The sequence below is a fragment of the Struthio camelus genome, chromosome 1 (genome assembly GCF_040807025.1).
Source record: "Struthio camelus isolate bStrCam1 chromosome 1, bStrCam1.hap1, whole genome shotgun sequence".
NCBI classification, from domain to species: Eukaryota; Metazoa; Chordata; class Aves; order Struthioniformes; family Struthionidae; genus Struthio; species Struthio camelus.
In genome coordinates, this window is record NC_090942.1 from 193,840,486 (window position 1) to 193,860,468 (window position 19,983).

At 45.2% G+C, this 19,983-nt stretch overlaps 1 protein-coding gene across 1 annotated transcript; it reads left to right on the forward strand.

Annotated features, from left to right (window-relative positions):
* The first annotated feature begins 17,350 nt into the window (after positions 1-17,350).
* CCDC70 (coiled-coil domain containing 70) lies at positions 17,351-18,098 on the forward strand. The gene has a single exon (XM_009678637.2). The coding sequence runs from the start codon at positions 17,401-17,403 to the stop codon at positions 18,037-18,039; it is 639 nt and encodes a 212-aa protein (XP_009676932.2). The 5' UTR covers positions 17,351-17,400; the 3' UTR covers positions 18,040-18,098.
* Positions 18,099-19,983: the final 1,885 nt, after the last annotated feature.

The following is a 19,983-nucleotide window of genomic DNA, read 5'->3' on the forward strand; positions in this document are numbered from 1 at the left end:
AGTACTTAGTACATTTTATGCGCCATTGCTATTGCCCTTCCTATTGAGACAATCGATATAGTTCTTTGAAAAACTGCCGCACACCTAACCTTAAGAACTCGCTACTTTATATTTCTTGTGTCACCATGGTAGGCGCATTTGTTAGGTGGCTACTTGCTAGGTCCGCTTCCCCTCGGCAGGTGACGGTTTGGTATCTTGGGTCTAATTATAGGTGTGGCATCGTTTCTCTGGAAAGCGCTTGTTCCTATGCAAGAGCAAGCGGATTTGACAACGAGCACGTCTCCGGGAGAAGTGACAGCGTTAATAAAGATTGACGTGTATTTAAAACGCTTTCAGAAAGGCTCTGCAAGGAAAGAAAAGGTTACCTGCCGCATTAGTCATCCGCAGGGAGCTGCCAAAGTGCCTGCTCTGCCTTAGAAGGAACAGCTCTGCCTTCAGCTGTCAGATCTGCACGGTTAATTACAAATATAATTCCCAGGTTAGAGCAGCGCTGAAGGCTTTGCATTAAGAGAAGGGCATCCATGCTGGGGCCTACCGAGGAAAAGAAAATGACGGCATTCGAAAGCAGCCTTTGCCTTGCCATTGGGTTAATAAAATGCATACATACGTATATATCCGTGTGCCTGTGCTGTGCCCTCCCCTGGTTCTTACACTCTTCACACTTTTTCCTGCCGTGTGGCCTCTCCTTCTGCTCCTGGACGCTCCTATTCTGGCACACGTAGCACAGGGCGGGGGGGAACCAGCTTGTACTGCAGCTGCAGCACTGCCCACCTCAGGCCTGGTCAATCCAAGGGCCGTAACAGGCGGCAACGTTTTAAAACACAGTGTAATCAAAGCCTTTGCTTTCTGGTTTTGAATCTTTAGGTCACATTTTCTAAGCTTTCTGCCTTCCCACGTGTGGCCTTAGAAAGGGCTGGCTGGCTCGAGGAGAGCTGCCGCACTGTCCCAGGATATGGCTTTATGGGAAGACCACCAAATAATAGGAGTTTCTTTTTTTTTTGACAAAATAGTGAGAACTGTTTCGCACTGAAAGTGGTAGCTCAAGAAAGAGGGCTAATTTCCCAGACTGACAGCTTGGCACTTTCACGAGCAGTAAACTCCATGTGAGGAGGTATCACCAAATCCTTGGGAAGGAGTTAGGAGCAGGAGGTGGGAGGGCAGCAGACACAGGACAGAGTAGTAAAATGACAATTAGAGCTGTTTCTTCAGCTGTAAAGTGAGATAACTTCAGAGCGAAAAAGCAGGATTTTGCTAGTGCTTCTCTAAATCTAAGACAGGAAGCCCGGAAGGTTTTAGAAAGTGGTTCAAAACCTAAACAGAGAGTGAGCTCGAGGCATTTATTCATTGCCCTTAACAGGGGTTTATTTGAGCAGTTAAACAGGGAACCTCGTTCCTCTAAACAGTCAATAAAGAGAGGAAAATGCTTCTGAGAGAATGTAATGCTCTCCGCGCACAGTGGAGGAGCACAACATGAAGGGACTCTAGACACGCTGGATGACTGGCCCAACCCAGATAGCTTGGACTTGTGTGGGCTTAGTTCCCTTTTGCAATAGTCTGATAAAGCTCCTTGTCCCAATGGAGAAAGCAGCTCTTCCTGTGCCTCTTCCTGAGCTTTGTGACATCGATAGAGCTGGAAATGGTGCCCAGCACAGTAGATCTACAGGTATTGAGGTTATCATCTCCAGTTAGTGCTCTTCTTAAGACCAGTGGGAGCTTTTACAGCCCCATAATACACATTTGTGATTCTTGCACAAAGTGCTTTTTTTGGAAGCCATGGCACTCACCACAGATTTTCATGGCTACTTAAGGATTAGTGTGGAGATAGGGAAAGGTCCCTGTGGAAATGCTATCTTGTTTTCAGTTTGCGTTCTCTCCATATAGGGTGAGTGCTTTTGCCCTAGGGCTTTTCCGTGCTTGATGACTCAAGTCAAAATACACATAACAACAGGCCCCCATTTCCTGTGTTTTGCTTGTTGCTTTCGAATTGGAAAAATCTGACTTTGTTTTCTTAAATGCTACATGGAATAGGGAATGTTACATTTTCTTGTAAAAACTGTCCTCGCATGTTGAAACTTATATAGGCTTATATCATTTATAAAAACAGCGCACAGGAAAGAAATTCAGTGTTTTTTTTTTTTTTTTCCATTTCTTCCATAGTGCAAGGCAAAAAGTGCACATGTGCGCTGACCAATACTCTGCTCAGCACAGAGGAAAGCAATCATCAGGACGGGCTTTCTAGCAGTGCTTTTAATGACCACCTAAAGGGGTAACAGAAAGTATAACATTCAATCATCACGAGGAGATCACAGCAAAAAATAGCAGGAGCAAAGAGTCCATGTGATAAATGCAGCCAGCTTTGATCCCAGCTAATCAATAGGAACATTTTGGGGTGCCACTAAACTGCTTGATTCTGGTAATCTTAAAAGAAAGTTTAGGGCAGCCTTTACAAGATACTTGCTGCAAATCCAAGTGCTGCCCATGCAGTGGGTCACTGTGTGCCTAACCCAAAGGCCTTTGAAACCCATAAGCTAGGCAAGTTGAAGTCTCCAGGTCTAGCTACAGATCATCGTGGGATGATGTGAAAGTTGCAGAGCTCAGTACGGGGAGGTGAAATGTTTTAGCCTGTTGATACAGACAAAATCAGACAATACGCTTTCTTCTCAGTCACATCGCCGAGGAGATGTTTTCATGTGGCTGTCACAATAAATTACAGAGCCGCGTGAAGCCTGCCACTGGGGATATTTCAGTTCCTCTGCTCCCTTCCTAAAAGATTGGCTTGGGGAAGTGAGCTTTATTCGCTGCTCTCTGCAGCAGTTTCCTTGGCCAAGGGAGAAAATTAGAAAATACCAGACAGTCTGCTTCATGCTTCTCCTTGCTCGGGACAATTTATCATAATGTAACTCAGGCCTAAGAAATAGAAAAAGGACAAAATGTGTTGGATTAACTAATGGGAAAAGTAACTTAATAACATTGAGTACGAGATAAACCACTCCTATTGCAGCTTTCCCTCCATCAGGTTACTTAGGAGGCTTCATGTTTCTGCTTTAAAGATGCAACGCACAAGCAGAGCAGGACTGTATGTGCCGTGTTTCCATGGGAAAGCAGACTACGAGACACGAAGATACAAGCTGTGGCTAAGGAGATCTGAGCCTCTAGGCCCCGGGTGCTAGGAGATAATCCTGGGAAAGCAGCCGGAGATGTTTCCCATGTCCTTAGCCCCTGTGGCAGGCGGCACAGCAGTGAGGCGGCCTCATCTGACATGCTTGTACTAACCTAATCTTTGAGTCTTCAGACTGAAGTCAGCAAGCACTTTCAAAAGTTATTAGGAGGAATAGCTGGAGTGAGCCCCACATAGGTGGGGCACTGTAGGTGTGTAAGCCGTGTTTCCATAGGAAGGCAGACGAAACCAAAATGCTGGTATTTTAAAAATTACTAATGAAATGACTTTCTTAGGAATGAATGTCTGCAGTTTTCCTGCAACGAATCACAGAATCACAGAATGGCCAAGGTTGGAAGGGACCTCTGGAGATCAGCTAGTCCAACTCCTCTGCTCAAGCAGGGTCACCTAGAGCACGTTGCACAGGATCGTGTCCGGGTGGGTTTTGAATATCTCCAGGGAAAGAGACTCCGCAACCTCTCTGGGCAACCTGCTCCAGTGCTCCCTCACCCTCACAGGAAAGAAGTTTTTCCTCATGTTCAGATGGAAGGTCCTGTGGTTCAGTTTGTGCCCGTTGCCTCTTGTCCAGTTGCTGGACACCACTGAAAATAGTCTGGCCCCATCCTCTCGACACCCCCCCCTTCAGATACTTGTGCACATTGATGACATCCTCTTTCAGTCTTCTCTTCTCCAGGCTGAACAGGCCCAGCTCTCGCAGCCTTTCTGCATAGGAGAGGCGCTCCAGTCCCCTCATCATCTTTGTAGTCCTCTGCTGGACTCTCTGCAGCAGTGCCATGTCTCTCTTGTACTGGGGAGCCGAGAATTGGACCCAGCACTCCAGATGTGGTGTCCCCAAGGCTGAGGAGAGGGGCAGGATCACCTCCCTCAACCTGCTGGCAACACTCTGCCTAATGCACCCCAGGATACCATTGGCCTTCTTGGCCACAAGGGCACACTGCTGGCTCGTGGTGACCTTGTTGTCCACCAGCACTCCCAGGTCCTTCTCTACAGAGCTGCTTTCCAGCAGGTCAGCCCCCAGCCTGTACTGGTGCATGGGGTTATTCCTCCCTAGGTGCAGGATGAAAATAACATTCTTTCATTTTTATTGAATTGCATTCATCACAGACTCTCCCCCCCCCCAGTAATTCAGGAGCTAAGCCTGTGAGCAGTTTTGTGTAAAAACAATTTGCCTTGAAACAATGAATAGACTGATTTGAAACCCCCAGTTCTCAATGCCCCTGCTTACCCACCAAAGTAAGGAGTTGCCCAAATTAATGTGAGCAAAATTTGCCCAGAAGCCCTGAATATTAACCAAGAAATTCCAATGCTCTTGCCACTTGCAATAACAGAGAGTGGAATTATTAAAAAAATAAAACCAAAGCTCCTGTTGAGGTCCATGTATTCTTTTTATGTCACTATGGAGTGTGCTAGACAAATGTATAGAGTTCATAAAATCCTTCGGGAATCCTAAAAAAGGAAGTGGGAAAAAAGATGCCCTCACACAAGGGCATAATGAAACTACTGAACATTTCTATCTTAATTGTGCTTCATGCTAGAATATAAGGGAAAGTTATCAGAGTTGAAAAAAATGCTAAGCTCTCCTAGCAGCAAAATGCCTCATTTAGTATAATAGCATGAATAAACCTCTCAGTTCTAAAATAGAGTTGAAAAAAAAAAGAAAAAAATCAAAGCCTGTAAAGTCTCTATGCATAAAATATGATAATCTAAATCAGCAGTTTAATTTGCACTTCTCCAGATTAGAGCTAATATTCCCACTGTATACAGCCATAAATAAAACTTTCTATTCCACTGACAGCAGAATAAAACATTGTACATTTTCATTTGTTTTTTTCCATTTTCTCACTTATAAAATATGCCTTTTGCCATTTGTCAGTGCATTTAACTCAGTTGGAAGACAACAATGAAAACATACTTGACACAGTATCTGTTCAATAGGACTAAAAATACTAACTCTTGGAAGACAAGGACCAAAATTCTTATTTATAGACTTAATTCAAGGGAAAAAAAGAACCATATGTTTAGTGTAAAGCAATTGTGGCATAAGATAAAGAGAAAAGTTGCTGAAAGGGTTTCAGAGCAGAAACACTGCAGAAAGTTTAGGTGACTACCGATGACTGGGTATGGCGAGCTGGGATGGAGCTCACTGCAACATTCAGCTATCTGGAGTTAGGTGTCTGCAATAGTCATCCACTCTCAAACTTCCACTATGGCCTGGGGAGAGCAATGGCTTGATTCAGTTCCCAAAATGTAGGCATTTAGTCCTACCTGAGATGCTCTAGGTATGCTGCCTGGCCTGCAGCCACCAAAGCACACCCTGCAGGTTCTGGATCATATCTTCTGGCCCTGTACAGATATCCTAGGTAATCAAGGGCATTTCAAGCAGCCCTAGCAGCCTATACTTAGGCACTGAATCAGGCCCCCCAGCTGATACAGTCGATGGAGAACAGTTCAGCTCTTCAAAAGTAGGTATCCACTGCAGGGTGACTGAACAGCTCTCACATTGACCAGACCTGCAATCCGATGGGAGGTTAGACACTTGCGTTGCAGGTGGACGCTCATACTGTTGACAAGCTCGCTTCAGTAGCTACAGTCTGGGACCGAATCCCACCCTGCTAGTCTGTGCAGACAGGAGTTGCACTAACTTTGGGTTGCTTTCTGCTGCAGGACTGTGTTGCAGGTGCCAGAGTGAGAACGTGTGACCTCTCACAGCCACATGTTTCCATGTGTAGCGCATAACGTCATCTCATGGCTAGAGAGGAAGATAAATTTAAGTTAATGAGATTTAGTGGTGTCAGATCACCCTCAGGGGAGCTTTGTAATCTGTTATGGATGAAAGCATCTGAGAGAAGGAGAGAAAGGTAGACTGTGGTGGGGAACACCAACAGAAAGCTGAAGGAGTTTGTTGAGAGGAATGGCCATAGCTGGAGTGGTGGATGGAGATGGCCCGCAGCAGAAACTCCTGGGGCAGAGACCAGCTCCGTGGAAATGGTTGCGGCATCCGCAGTGGGAAAAGTGCCACACCAGCATGGGCCGTCAGTGGAGGAAAGGATTACCTGTGGAGGAAATGCTGGGGGAGGGAGCAAAATACAGCATGGAGGAGGAATGTGAACGTCAAGCTGGTGAGGGGAGACTGCAAAGGGTGAATGAAGCTCTTTTTAAAGAAAATGCTTTCTTCGACAGCAAAGTTTCCTTGTGGGCCATTTTCTACTTGTACGAGATCACTGGATTCCCAGGGGACTCTGAGACGTTCCTCCACAAAGAGGTGATAGTAGTTTTCTACATAGCTGACACAGTATTGGTATGGCATAACAAACTTTTTTTGTACTCCTTTCAGGTCTGTTCCAGCACCTTCTGTATCCTGGGCTTCAGATGCCAAAAGGTACAATTTTAGGCTTAGTTGCAGCTGTGTGAAAGCCAAGTTAGGAGCATAATTCAGCTCAGAGCTATAGGCAATCAGGCCTCTGGCTGACACCTAAGCGAGCAGATTGGTCCATTTCTGGTGAAATGCTAGGCGTATCGTTGCTGCTCCTGCAGAAACTATGTTTCTGGGGATGCACTGCCATTTGAGGCCAAGTTTTAAATCATACTGTCCCAAGTTTTCTTCTACTTTAATGAGTGAGACGTGACTTTGTTTGGGCTGCACAAGTATCTCAAGTCTCACCAGATGGCACTGTGCTCAAAGGTTGACTCTGGACGGCACAAGAGAGGACAAGGTGTCCAAGCAGAAGGTGCAGAGGTGTTCAGATACACAAGCAAGTTCCCAGAACTTGCCCAGCAAGCTGCAGCTGCTGGTGTACAACCTTAGCCTGCCCCAAATGAAATACCACTCAAAGCTTAGGGAACAGGTTTAAACTAAGTCACCTTCCCTTGCATTTGGGTGGGTTAGGAATGCATCCAGCACAGCCCTCTGGGGAAGCACCATGTCCCCTTCTGTTCATCAAACACATCAGAATGGCAACCCTGTTCACACAGATGTATGTACATGCGGGTTTGTTGTACATATGAGCAGACATATGGGATTGTACATATGGGATGTATGTACATATGGGCAGACAAGATATGGGTTTCCTGTATTTTCATGTGATCTTGTCATGGGCAGCATTTTCAGAAATTAGCAGTAAGACCCACACAGGCTTGCACGTGAGGCGCAACAGCTTAATGCTGAGGTTCCGGGGCTGAGGATCTGTGGCCACAGCCAGGTCCCATGGATGGGCCCAGACTGAGGGCACCGCTGAGGCTGGTTCAGGCCCTTCTGTAGGCACCAGCGTGGGATCACTTGCCCCTGCAGCGTGGCTTCCAGCTTCCAGGTTTCTACCATACTTGCCCGTAAAGAGTGTGAGGGTGATCTGGGCAAAACTTACATTCCTAGGGCTTTCCAGGTTTATAGCCAACACGCAAAATGTCCAGCTGTGGACCCAGAGCTGGGAAATCTGCCATCTGCATCAAAAGGGCAAAAGGGCTGCAATGGAAGCCTGCAATGGTCTATGCCCGCGCTCTGACACAGCAAGCACCAATTTACAAGAGAAGCGTGTGGATTTGACCAGGGCTCTTTGCAAGTGTCAACCTCTCCACAGTGCACCACCACATGCTTCAGCTGCTGAGCTGCAAAGCTGCACTTGGTGGCATGGCCAGAGCCAGCCTGCCATGGCCCAGGCATGTTCAGGTGCCTTCCAAGAGAATTAGGAAATAATGAGAAGACTAAGCCAGCTGGGACTGTGCAAATACATGTAACTCTGCAGAGGAGCCCTGACGTAAGCAGTAGACTGAAAGGTAGGTGCCTGTATATGTTGATCCCTTCCTATTCACAGTGGGAAAAGAGAAGAGAGGCAAAGATGGAGATATTTGACATACAGGCTCGCGATTGCAAGTAGCACAGTTAAAGCTAGTTTTTAGGGTTACCACACTTGATTTAGGCCTTGAGTAGAGTCCCCAACAGAAACCCAGCACATAAAGATGATTTTAGTGCTCTTTTGCCCTGGGCAGAATAGAAGTACTGGATTATTCACTGCTTTCCACATTTAACCTCTGCCTTTGAAAGCAGTTTACATATAAGGCCTGAAGAGCTGGTGTACGTTAAACTGTACACTCCATGGCGTTTCTTTGGATTACAGTCTGGGGGCACAGGATCCTTAGATTTCTATATGGAAGTGCTCAGCTGGACTTAGCAAACAGTAAGAAATAGCTCAGAATAATTTAGGACTGCAGTCTCCTTCGCAGGTAGCCAAATCAGCTAAGAAAGCATGTCACAAAATGTGTTGAATATATCCAGGAGGGTAGCAAAGGCGTACTGAAGACAGAGGGGGACACTTTTGTTGGCTGTACTTTGCTCTATGTTAGAGAGATCTAAGCAGTAATTGAAAGAGAAGGGTCTTTATCCTTTTTGGAGTCTGCCCAGCTCAAACCCTGCCTGTCTGATCTCAACCTAAAACATAGAAAAATGATGTTTTCTTAATCTTACCGTTGCATTTGTTGCTTTATGTGCTCACCTGTGAGGTGGTAGAGTGGGGAGACCTCTCTGGAAGATGTTCTCAGGACTATTGCTAATCGTGGGTCACGGTTTGCTGCCTTTGGCTGAGGTCAATTTAGTGATCACTTCCCACAGTTCACTGATTCACTGCATCAGGTTACTTACAGCCTAACGTTCAGTTTTTTATTTCCAAGAAATTTTTCCATACTTTTTTTGTACGTTTTTCACCTGAGCTTTTGGCCATTAATTTCAAATTTTTTCTCCAAAAGCGAGCAATTGCAGGTGCTGTTCTTTCACGTGTGGCACTGTTTATTAAGCCATTTAAGCTGCCATTTACTGCCAGCTACAAGAGACAGCCCAACTCGTAGCACAGCAGTCCTCTGTTGAATAGAAAAGACAGATTCTCTCCACTTAGTGTCTCTTCTTCCACATGTATTTAACACTTTCTGGGAGAAGCCAGCGTGATGACAATATTTTTAAAAACAGCTGGCGCTTTTCCAGACTCTTTGGAACAAATGAAGGGCTTCACGGTGCTGGGAAAGAATGCAAAGAGCCTTTTCCCTTTGCTTCAGTAGACAGCTGATCAGGATCCAAGCTTCCTTTAGTCAATGTGGCAGATCTACTATTCAAGAACATAAGGTCAGCATGAATTGTATCTATACTGAGCTTTAACTTTCCACATTACTTCAACCGAGAGCTCAGTGGGCTCCAAGTTTTCCCTTGTCAGTGCAGCAGATCTAATATGCAAGAATTTCAGGACCACAAGAATTGTAATATGTACTGAGCTTTTTCTTAATGCACGTAAGACTTTGCTGTTCAATCTCGCATGAGGGCATACTCGTGATTTAGTAGCTGTGAAGGCATTTCGTATCTGATCTCTGTTTGTGGGCTGTCAGATAGGGGTGCCTATGCACCTTTTCCCCTTCATTAAATGTTTATTCTGTTTAAATTCCGCGGAGCAGTCGCTGTTTTCTACTTTGCATATGCAATGTGCAGTCCGAGTCCCAAAGCTGGTGGGACCCCTGTGGGTTACTATAATGAATAATAATAAAAAAAAGCATGGTGAGTCCTTCCAGTCAACACTACTGACTTTTAACTTTTTCAGCACTAGGAAAATAACAATATTGATATTTGCCAAAATATTATAACAGATTGATCTAAATATAGTGCAAGACCATCAGGAATGCAAGCTCTTCATCTGGTCTGATACAAGCTAGCCTGAAACTTCAAATTAAGTACAGTTGCCTGAGTTTGATTAACCAGATGAGAGCTTGTTATGATGGAGGTTTTTCTGGTTTGCTGGCTTATTTGTTTTGCTTGCACTGATGGGTTTGGAATAGGTTTGTTAAAAGATGTTTTCTCAGTGTTCCTGAAGGTTTATGACCATACCACGTGTGTGGAGTTGTATGCAGTAGTCAGAAAGCTGCCCCAGAAAGGCCTCTTTGTTGTATAATATAGCTCTAGCTGTAAGATGATGTATGCGATGGACCATCCATGAAAGAAGGGAACTGAATTTAAGAATTCTGGTGGAGTTTTTTTGGCCAAAGCTGAATTTCACAACAGGGGCTTGTAACCACAACTGGGAGTTGATTCACCACTGAAAGGTGCCCAAGGTTTCTTTTACAAATATAGACCTGACTTGCTACGGGTTATACAGGGCTTTGCTTAAAGTACATTAAGGTATTTTGTGATTCTGTAACTCCTATTTTCTCATGTTCTCTCTAAAAATATCTGCTTTCCGTGTCCAAAGATACCCGAGCACTTCCAGCAATAACAAATGAGCTCTCTTGTGCACCACACCATTTCCATGCTCCTTTGAATGATTTAGCTCAGTATTGGCAGAATTTGAAGCCACCTGACAGGAGAGAAAATCTGGCCAGGCAACTTAAACATTAGTCAAGAAGTGATTACTGCTATTTTAACATGGACAAAGAGCAAAAGAGGCTTGTTCAGAGGAGAGCGCAGTAGACAGTCCGCCCTGGGAACAGTGGCCGGGGGGTGGGGGGACAGGGGCCGGGGTTAGTGACAAGAGGAGACAGGCAGAAATTTTCAACGCTCAGATTTCTGTGACTGCATATACTGAGGAAACAAGTGCTATTTTATCACAGTAGGCAGATCTCTTTTCCGGAAGACAGAAGGAATAAGAGCTGTTGTAGCTGTATTCATGCATTTAGGGCTTATCTGCAGCAGCAATCTTCAGCCTTCACAGGCTCCCAAGCAACAAAACTGAGCAGAGAAAGAGCTGGGAGCAACATTACACTTTGCTTTCCCTCTGAGCTCTAGAGAGACCTAACTCTTTTTTCCTGCGAAACAGGAATATTCCTATTTCACACACAGGAAGTCAGAACCCAGTGAGTTCAGGGAACGTGATGGAGGTCACACAGGAGAGCTGGAAATGGAGCCTGAAGCCAGAGGAGTCACCCACCGCCTGCTCTGCCCATCAGTAGATAGCAAAAATGCTAGTGTCACCAAAGAGCAAAGCTTGCCTTCACTGCAAAGAGCCATCACTGGTACAGAGGCAAATGACTGTGCACACGCACACACACACAGGCACACACATACTCACACAAAGTTGACTGTTATCACCTAATGGGTGAGAACTGGGACTCAGGAGGGGCTTGAACTCAATTCCCACCTCCATTGGACTCTTTGAGTAGGATTTAGCTCCTAATTGCAAGTACCTAAATGTTGTCAAGATGCCCCAGCTGTGAGCCCCAGCTCTCACTAAGGCCAACAAAAATCTACCCAATATAGTTGGCGGAGTCTGTAGGAAGATTCATCTCACCCCAAAACAGAGTATTTGGTCACCCGAATCACTCTCCAAACACCACTGACACATAGCCACCAGCATTCGGACACCTACACATTGGTGTCCGCAGTTGAGAATTGAATCGCGCCCTCCATCTCATACCACCAGTTTGGATAACTATCACAAGCAATGCATAATAGCTCTTCCCCTGAGGGCTCTTGTTTGCTAAGCGCGTACGTAACTCACGGCTCTTACTCTGCATCACGTGCCATTCAGTAAGTCTGGGATCTTAATTGGGACCTCTTGGTGCTTCTGCAGTACAACCACGGACAGCAGGTAGGTGCTGGGATTGCTTGGGGCGGTTGGCAAGGGAGCGCAGCACAGGTTGTCTCTGGAACCTCCATGTCCATTGGACCCTTGTTGCTATGGCAGCAGCATCCTCCCTCCAGATCCAGCTGCATAAGACCAAGGAGCAGGTGATTCAGAGACAGAAATCATCCAGGAAAGTCCTCTTCCATCTGTAGATCCTAGCCAACTTTTGACATCCCGTGAATAGCTTATGCTTTCCCTTGGCTCTTCCTCCCTCAGGAGGGCTACAATGGCCTTTCGCTCTTTGTGCCTTGAGAGGAAAATCATGTGGTTTTTTTATTGATGTGCCAGAGACTAATGTTTCAGCAAGTCAGTTCTTCCCAGGAAGCTTATTATTGGTAACAGTGAGAGGAGGGCTGAAGGTGAAAGACTTTGGGTGAAATTCATCTCCACGTTTTTCCAGATAATTTGTGTTGCAATGGAGAAGGATGAAGAATTGAAATCCAGAAAACCCTCTTTGTTCTCTTTGGCACTGAGATTTATTTGGCGAGGAGGAAAGAGATTAATTATAAAAAAAATGAGGAGAGGAAGAAACACAGCCCATCCTGCTGCTGCAGCCCCGTGGACTAATGGTAAGAGCTGGAACGGGCTGGCATGTCAAGTATTTATACCCAAAAGTTTCACTGTGTTACCTCCGAACGCACCGTCTATTGTGCTGTAAACTGGACTTGCATCGCCAAAACCTCTCGTCTAGAAAAACAATGTCTTCCTTCAAGTTCAGAAAGTAGTTGACTAAATATTCTGTCGTTATTATTTTCCAGCTATAGTATCAAATGGGGAGCTATAGCGGGAAGATACAGTGCAAGGAAACATTCCAGAAAGAAGAAATAGCCCCTGGAGGAAGGGATGGAGCAAACTAGGAAAAAGGAAAAACGTTCCCAGAATCAAGGCATCCCATTTGCAAAGAAGGAAATAGCTGGTCTGGGAAGAAGGAAAGAAGAGGTTTATCAGGATAGTAAGACTTAGTGAACAGCATTGTATTTGAACAATTCCCATATAAAGAAATTATTTTCTGGTTTTCAGACAAAGAATGTCAAAGCCATCCCACGAGAAAAAAAAGTATTTGGGTAGAAGCCTTTTTATGGCCTTCTACAAACAACAGAAACCAAACAACCTCCTCTAAATTTTAATATGATTTTGATAGAAAAATAGGGACAATATCACCTGTCAGTAAAGCACCTGTTTCACATCCTGCATCATCAGTCATTGAGCTGCACAAAACATATTTATAGCATATATAATGATACCGTTACCTGTGTTCACAGAGAAGTTCAACTGGCCAAGCTTTCAAAAACAGAAATCTAAATCCAGATTGAAGTACCTCCTATAAACACAGGCCTGAGTTTCAAATCCACTCATCCACCGCTTCTTCCCAACGACTTTTGTCGGAGCAACCCATTTGAAAACTCGGGATACTCATTTATAGCAAGTGCTTACAGATGGATTTAGAATCCCGTACTGACTTTTGAAAAGCATCTGGTCTTTGCTATAGCTATGCTTAGTTTTAGCTCCATTACTTGTTCTTGTTCAAACAGTGCAAGACACAATAGCATTTACATTGGGTGCCAAATTCAGGCATACAACCGTTAAGAGCATAATCTGAGTATGAGCCTAATATTTGTGTAAGTGCTGTTCATGATTTCCAGGAGGGGAGCTGGGAAGTGTAATATAACCCAAGGATGGAGGTTCTTCATAAACAGCCAGGATGACAATGAAGCAAAGTCCCAGTGAGAAAGCCGGTCATGCCTTTCAGCTCCACCCAGCATCACTTATTTTGAATCAATGGTTTTAAACTTTGTGAAATGACATCACTATAGGGGACCAGCTGGTCAGTGTCAGCGGTGGGCATCAGATACCCAGCTGCCATAAGGACTGTACTTGTGTAAGTATTGTATGCTCTGCTGTTTTAGAGTTTTACAAACGTTAAGTTTTTCAGTAGCATAACCACACTTGTTAGATATCACTGGATCTTTATTTTTTGATGTTAAGAAATGTTAAGAGCAAGATGAATAATAGAAGTCTCACCAAGTAAAGAGGTAATTCTATCAACTTCAGTTATATCTATCCATAAGGCTTCACAGTAGTAGGAAAATAGACCTAAGCTAGCATCAGACATGTTAGCCATTAGTTCTGCATCTTAGAGGTGTCTGCAGAAAATCAGCAACTATTATTTTGATGACAGTTGAAAGAAGGTTTGCAAACTTGTGGAACAAAATGATATAATTTAGTCATTTTCTATGAGATAATAATGATGTTCTAATCAAAAAATGTACTCTGATATAATTATCGTACCTCTTTATGAGCCTGCCTCAGGAGCACAGTAAAAGAATAAATGGGAATATTTTTACCATGCCATGTGAGAAAAAGCTCTCAAAGTTTTATTTGTGTCATTTGATGCGCATTCTGGAGATGGAATCTCATGTCTGGCAACCTCCTGGGGCCACATCCAGAAGAGGTTTCAGGCACATAAATCAGGAACAGACTTAAAGATGGGACTCATGGATAAGCACAGGTGCCTTGTGCCCTAGAAGGCCTTAGGGCATCTCCCCTGGCTTCCAGCTGCAGCTCCAAAGGATATAGGTCTCCTTTTGTCATTTTCTGCCAGATCACCTACAGACATCTTATATATTCTTGGGTGTCTTAAATGGTGCCATGTGCCTATGCTTAGGCACCTGGATTGCTTCCTACATGCTAGCATCAAAATTGCTATCCTAAGGAGTCATCCAGCTGAACTTAGTAGATGCTTTCTTGGACTACCTGGAGGTCCCTGTGTCCTGTGACAACAACACAGCTCCAGTGGCCCCGAGCTGAGCGTGGGACTGGCAAGGAGGCAGGAATTGTCAGTGGCAATCCCTGGGCCACTTGTCCAGTTCTCCCTGTGGCCTATACAACAGGCTGAAAGGAGTTTGTCTGACTTTTACCTAAAGCCTGTTTCGTACAAAATACATAAACTGTCAAGGAAGCAAGGACCAAAATCCACATTTCCCCTCTCCCATCCAGGTGGCTATAGAATTTGATGCTTTTGGTTTTCTCCTGCAGCATAATACAGCTTCAATAGACAGGGGAGAAACTGTTGCAATCCTCAACAGAGTCTATCATCTTGAAATTAGCACTGTTTTCCTAGGAGAGGGGATCTGTGGATTTGAGTCACCACAGCACAGAAAAGGGAGGGGAGAGGAATTGCCCTGGCAAGGATTCTGGCTTGTTCCTCCTCCATCTGCTGTGTTTTCAAGAGTCAGTCTGCTCTGTTTTTGCACAGAAACCTATCCAAAATTGCTATGCAAGGCTGTCTGTCCACAGCACTGTCTGTCCAAGGGGCAGGACAGGACACGATCCCCTGTGGTTTCCCTGTGGTCAGCTCAAGGAGGTCCTGTTTCTGCACACAGGTCTCTCTGGGATTATCCTTCAGAGGCACCTAATTCTCCTCCTCCACTCTGCCATGGCACTTAGCTCTGGCTTTTGGACTTACATGGTAGCACCAACTCTAAGCAGTTATGTCCTCCACTAAATGTGGCCCTCTGTCTGGTTGGGGAAGATATCCTAACATATAATCTTCAATGCACAAATTGTCACCCTAAATCTGCCTCATCCTCATTGTGCTGCTAGAGTAAAACTACAGTGAGTGAAAGTCTGTATGACTTCCTACCTGCTGAAGCGCTGGAAGTACGGCGCTTCAGCAGGGTTGTGCCGGAGTCCATGAAATGCATCAGGACATGGGGTATGTACATAACCTATCTAGACTACAGACGACCTGGCCCAAAATATTAGTGGTATCATGTTCTGTGCCAGTGACCACAACAAAATGAGCTAAGTAAAAGAAATACTATCTTTGCTTTAAAGAAGAGACTATTTGCAGTTGATAATGGGCTGTGAGCCTGTTGCTGGTGCTGCCAGTGATGGCTGTAACTGAACTGCCATTATCCTGACTGCTGCTGACAGCAATCCCATGGAGCAGAAATGCAGCAGGTCCTATTTACTGATATTTCTGCTGTGAATAAAGGGGAATTGCCTACCGAGGAGACTCACCAAAAGTGTAGGGACAGCAGAGTCGTTGTCAAACCCCACTTTGGTTGAGAAGAAATGGCTGTTGTTTCAGTAGCTGCTCTGTGACTCAAGTAATAACACGCTCCGGGCAATTAGTTTTTGGCACATTTATTCACCCAATTTTTCCTCTGTTCTAGGCATGTGGTATGGTATGGAGTGGTATGGAGGTACATATGTGGTATGGAGTGCACTAGCACTCCAGTTCAGGCAGCCCAGCTCAGTGGGCACACCAGGTCTTGCAGGGATCCTCACACAGACTGGAGGCAAATTAGTGGGCCCAGGAGCAACTTGAGAGTGAAGCTGAACATCTCTGCTTTCCTCCTTCCCCCTGACCTCTCAGTGCACCTCCTGCTGTGACAGGCGGGTTTAGGAGCCTGGAAGCAGCATTAGGAGAAACCAGCAGAACCCAAATTCTCCTGTGTTCACTGAGAGCCCCTGTAGGTCTCCCCTCTGCTTGCCCCTGGGATAGCTCATCCCGGTTCCTCTGATGGAGCCATCCGCTCTCAGGCCTGTGTGGTAACTGCAGAGGAGGCGAGAGTGAGGAGCTGACCAGATGTCACTAAAAGATGCCTTGGCCATACCTAAAACGCCAGGAAGAAGATGGGGGTATGTCGCTGCCAGCGGCCCAGCTCAGCTTTGAGAGGAGAGGAGAGGCCTGGGATGAGGAGGGAAGAGGTCTACGACACAAGCACAGGCGTGACAGCAGTGTCACCCACCAGCTGTCCCAGGTGGAAACAGGGCTGTCTGGGAGGACTTGTGTGGCCAGATCTCCAGTACCCAATGCTATTTGCAACCAGGGCAGCTTGGGCTGTCCATCCAATCTGTCACCATGCATTGAACTGCCACAGAGGCATGGCACCCTCCCTGCTTCCTCAGTCATCAACTGAGAGCAGGCACATATTGCAGTTTTCTACCTTGCCTTTGCTGCCCCTGAGGCCTTTGCTGACTATACAGCAAGGGATAGACAGGCTTATAATATCTTAATAAGCAAGACGTTTTATTTACAAAGCAACCTGCTCCCTGCTATGGAGCTGGAGGGACTCTATAATAAGTCAAAATAAATATAATGGAGCAAAACAAGTAAGTAATCAGCTTTAATCCTAGCTGTAGAATTATTGGGCAAATTAGTAAATAGAAAATTAGATTATTGTTTTTTTCTCATTGCTTAAGTTTCTCATGATTCTGCAAAGAGTAATTTTACCTGAGACGCTGTGAAGGGACAAGAGACACAGCAGGGCAGGGACATAGACTGATCCTCACACAACTCCGCACCCCACTCACAACCACAGGCACCTGGAATCACTTTGGAAAACGACTTAGAGAAATCCTGGCCTTATATTGTGGAGCACAGATTCACATTCAGATACCGCAGCAATTTGTGCTTTCTGAATCCTGGGCAAGGATTTCTTTTTTGCTCTAGGTAAATGTCTTCATTTGTGGTAGAATGCCATTTTAAGCCGGTTATGACATAGGTTTTAGTGGCATCGTCACTGACACCCGTCACTCTTCTCTCTGTTGGGCCACAGGGTGAGACACGCTGGGTTGGGCTTGGCCTCGGCCCCCTCTGCCAGCGACGAGCGCGTGGGCAAGTCCATGAGCAAGAGCTGCCATTGCCACTGGATGTCCTGCTTTCCTTATTTCAACTCCCGTCAGCAGAAGCTCATCAAGAAGCTGTGGGCTGAGAAAGCTTTCCGGGAGGAGATTCAAAGTTTTCGGGAGACAATGAGGAGCTTTCGGGAGAAAATCAAGGCCTTTCGGGAAAAAATCAGAGCTTTCAGGATCGCCATCCAAGCCTTCTGGGAGGAGGAAAAAGCCATCTGGGAGGAGGAAACTGCCTTTCGTGAGGACGAAAAGGTTTTTCAGGAGGAAGAGAAAGCCTTCTGGAGGGATTATCGTGACTTCTGGAAGGAATACAATGCTTTCTGGAAGAAGGATGAGGATTTCTGGAAAGAGGATCAGCTCCTCTGGGAGAAAAACAGGGTCCTTCTGGATGAGGACATCACCCTATGGGCAGAAGAGATAGCCCTGTGGGCAGATGAAAAAGCTCTCCTGGAAGAGGAGAGAGCTTTATGGAAGGAGGAGGAAGCCCTCCGAGAAGATGAGCAAACTCTCCAGGAGGATGAAATATTTATCTGGGAGGGGGCCTTTGGTCCCGAGAGAGAACGACTGCTTCTGGCTGTGGCTGTTGTTGCTGAGACGCACAGCCCTGCTGGCTGCAGAGGAAAAGCATAGCTGGAGAGAAAGAAGGAAAGTACAAATTACTCTGCTAGGCTCAGAAACTCACATATACTGACGTGGCTACTTCATTTAACTTGTGCTGTGCTTCAACCAGGTCTCCGAAATAGCAGCTCTCATTCCAAAAAACTCAATAAAAACCCTACGGAGTAAATCACAGCAGGGTTTTGGTTTGTGCTATTTGCATTAAGGTGATTGTGCTCGTGTTTTCAGGACATGGCACTAATCGATGAGAATCTTCTGATCCCCCATATTTAAGAGTCACCGCTAAGACTCCTAGATGGGGAAACCCTTACTGTTTCATCAGGCCAGAGCTCCAGCCTCCCCTGGATATCACTGCTCTCGGGACCATGATGGGAGCGTTTACTAGCCCCGGTTTACCTCACGCTGCAGCCATCTAGATGAAAGCCTCTCCGACATGGGCAGAGGACGTGCAGAGAAGTGGGAAGGACTGAAAAAAGCAACAGCGTGAGGACAAGACGCAAGCCAAAGGGAAAGGTGGCAGTGAGTGATTCCCCCCTTAAGCAAGGGGGAAATAAATTTAGCAGTGAGAGTGTCTGTGCGTGTAAGTGTAAAAGCAGGAGGAGAGGACACATTCAAGGATTATTTTGGATTTTGTTTGTGCTATTATTTACCTGCTGAGCTTCTACTGCCAGAGCACTTGGCGCTGTAGCGTACAGAAAATCTCTTACGGAACTTCTTACAGAAAAATCATAGAAAAATCACTCTGCAACGCAACATGTGGCCAATATCTAGCAATATTTTACGCGATCGGAGCATAGATCCAATGCCTTCTGCTGAGAAAAGCAGCTGGGGCACAGAGAAACAGGCTGTTTTCTTGCCTTTCCTTTCTGATGCTCTGTTTTTTCCAAGGAGGAGCTAAACTCACATGTTTCAGATTCTCAGAGGCAGAGCTGTAAGGGCTGATGTAGAGTTGAATTTATATTTGACCCTCTACATTGAGTAGAGTTGCATCTACATTTGACCCAGGACAGTGGGGGACAAAAGCAGATGTGAGAAATACTGGTCTCACTCAAATCAACCATTGAATTTTTCTCTGGTGTGGTAGCATTAGTAGCTCATTCCTCTTCGATATGGGATTTTCCCCTGAAAAGGCTCAAGGGCACGCTGTAAGAAGCCTTTACAATTGCTGCTGAAGAACCTGATAACTTCTGCAACTGTCAGATATATTGAGGCTGTCACTCAAGTCCATCATGCAAGTTCAGTCCTTTTGGAGCTGCTGGAGGATAAGGCTGGCTGTCCTCTTTAATTATGCTCAAAACAAATTATATGCTATGTCTTTCCTGAAAAATTCATGAATATTTTTTGTTCAATGAATAGCTAGCTCATTAAAAAGCCAGCTGACTCAGCCAAGGTAGGAATGTTCTGCAACCTTTGTTATTGTTATTCTACTATTACCATGTAACCTAGAGATGGAAATGACCTCATAGGCCATTCGATCCCACTTCCTGCAAATGCAGGAGCAGCCCTGCGTTAGAGTTTTATCATTAGATACTGTAGAGGGAAAGAACCTTTCAGAAAACAACAATAGTCAAAAGGTACTTGTCATTTAATATATTTTAATGTCAAAAAAGTCAAGAATTTAACTCAGTTATTCAGATCCACATGTCAAATTAACATCTATTTATACTAAAATTAGATATAATTTCCCTTATGAAGAACCTGAAGCACATGAAATGCTCTTATGAGAGATCCTCTTCACTTTTTCTTTCACATGAGAGCAGAGCAGTGCTTCTCTGCCGAGAGTGCTGTCATTATAATGCAAAGTTGTGAAACTTGCACAGTGCAGCACAGAAGAGCTACAAGTTTAGCTGGAGAAAAGGATATGCCAATGTGCTTTTAGACTGCCGGTAGCTCCCCTGAAAATATTTCACCTGGACTTGCCTGAAGAACTTTAGATATTTGAAGCATTGACTCACC

Bases quoted from the DNA above. Each gene is read 5' to 3' on its own strand.
- CCDC70 (XM_009678637.2), top strand. From the start codon at position 17,401: ATGAGCAAGAGCTGCCATTGCCACTGGATGTCCTGCTTTCCTTATTTC.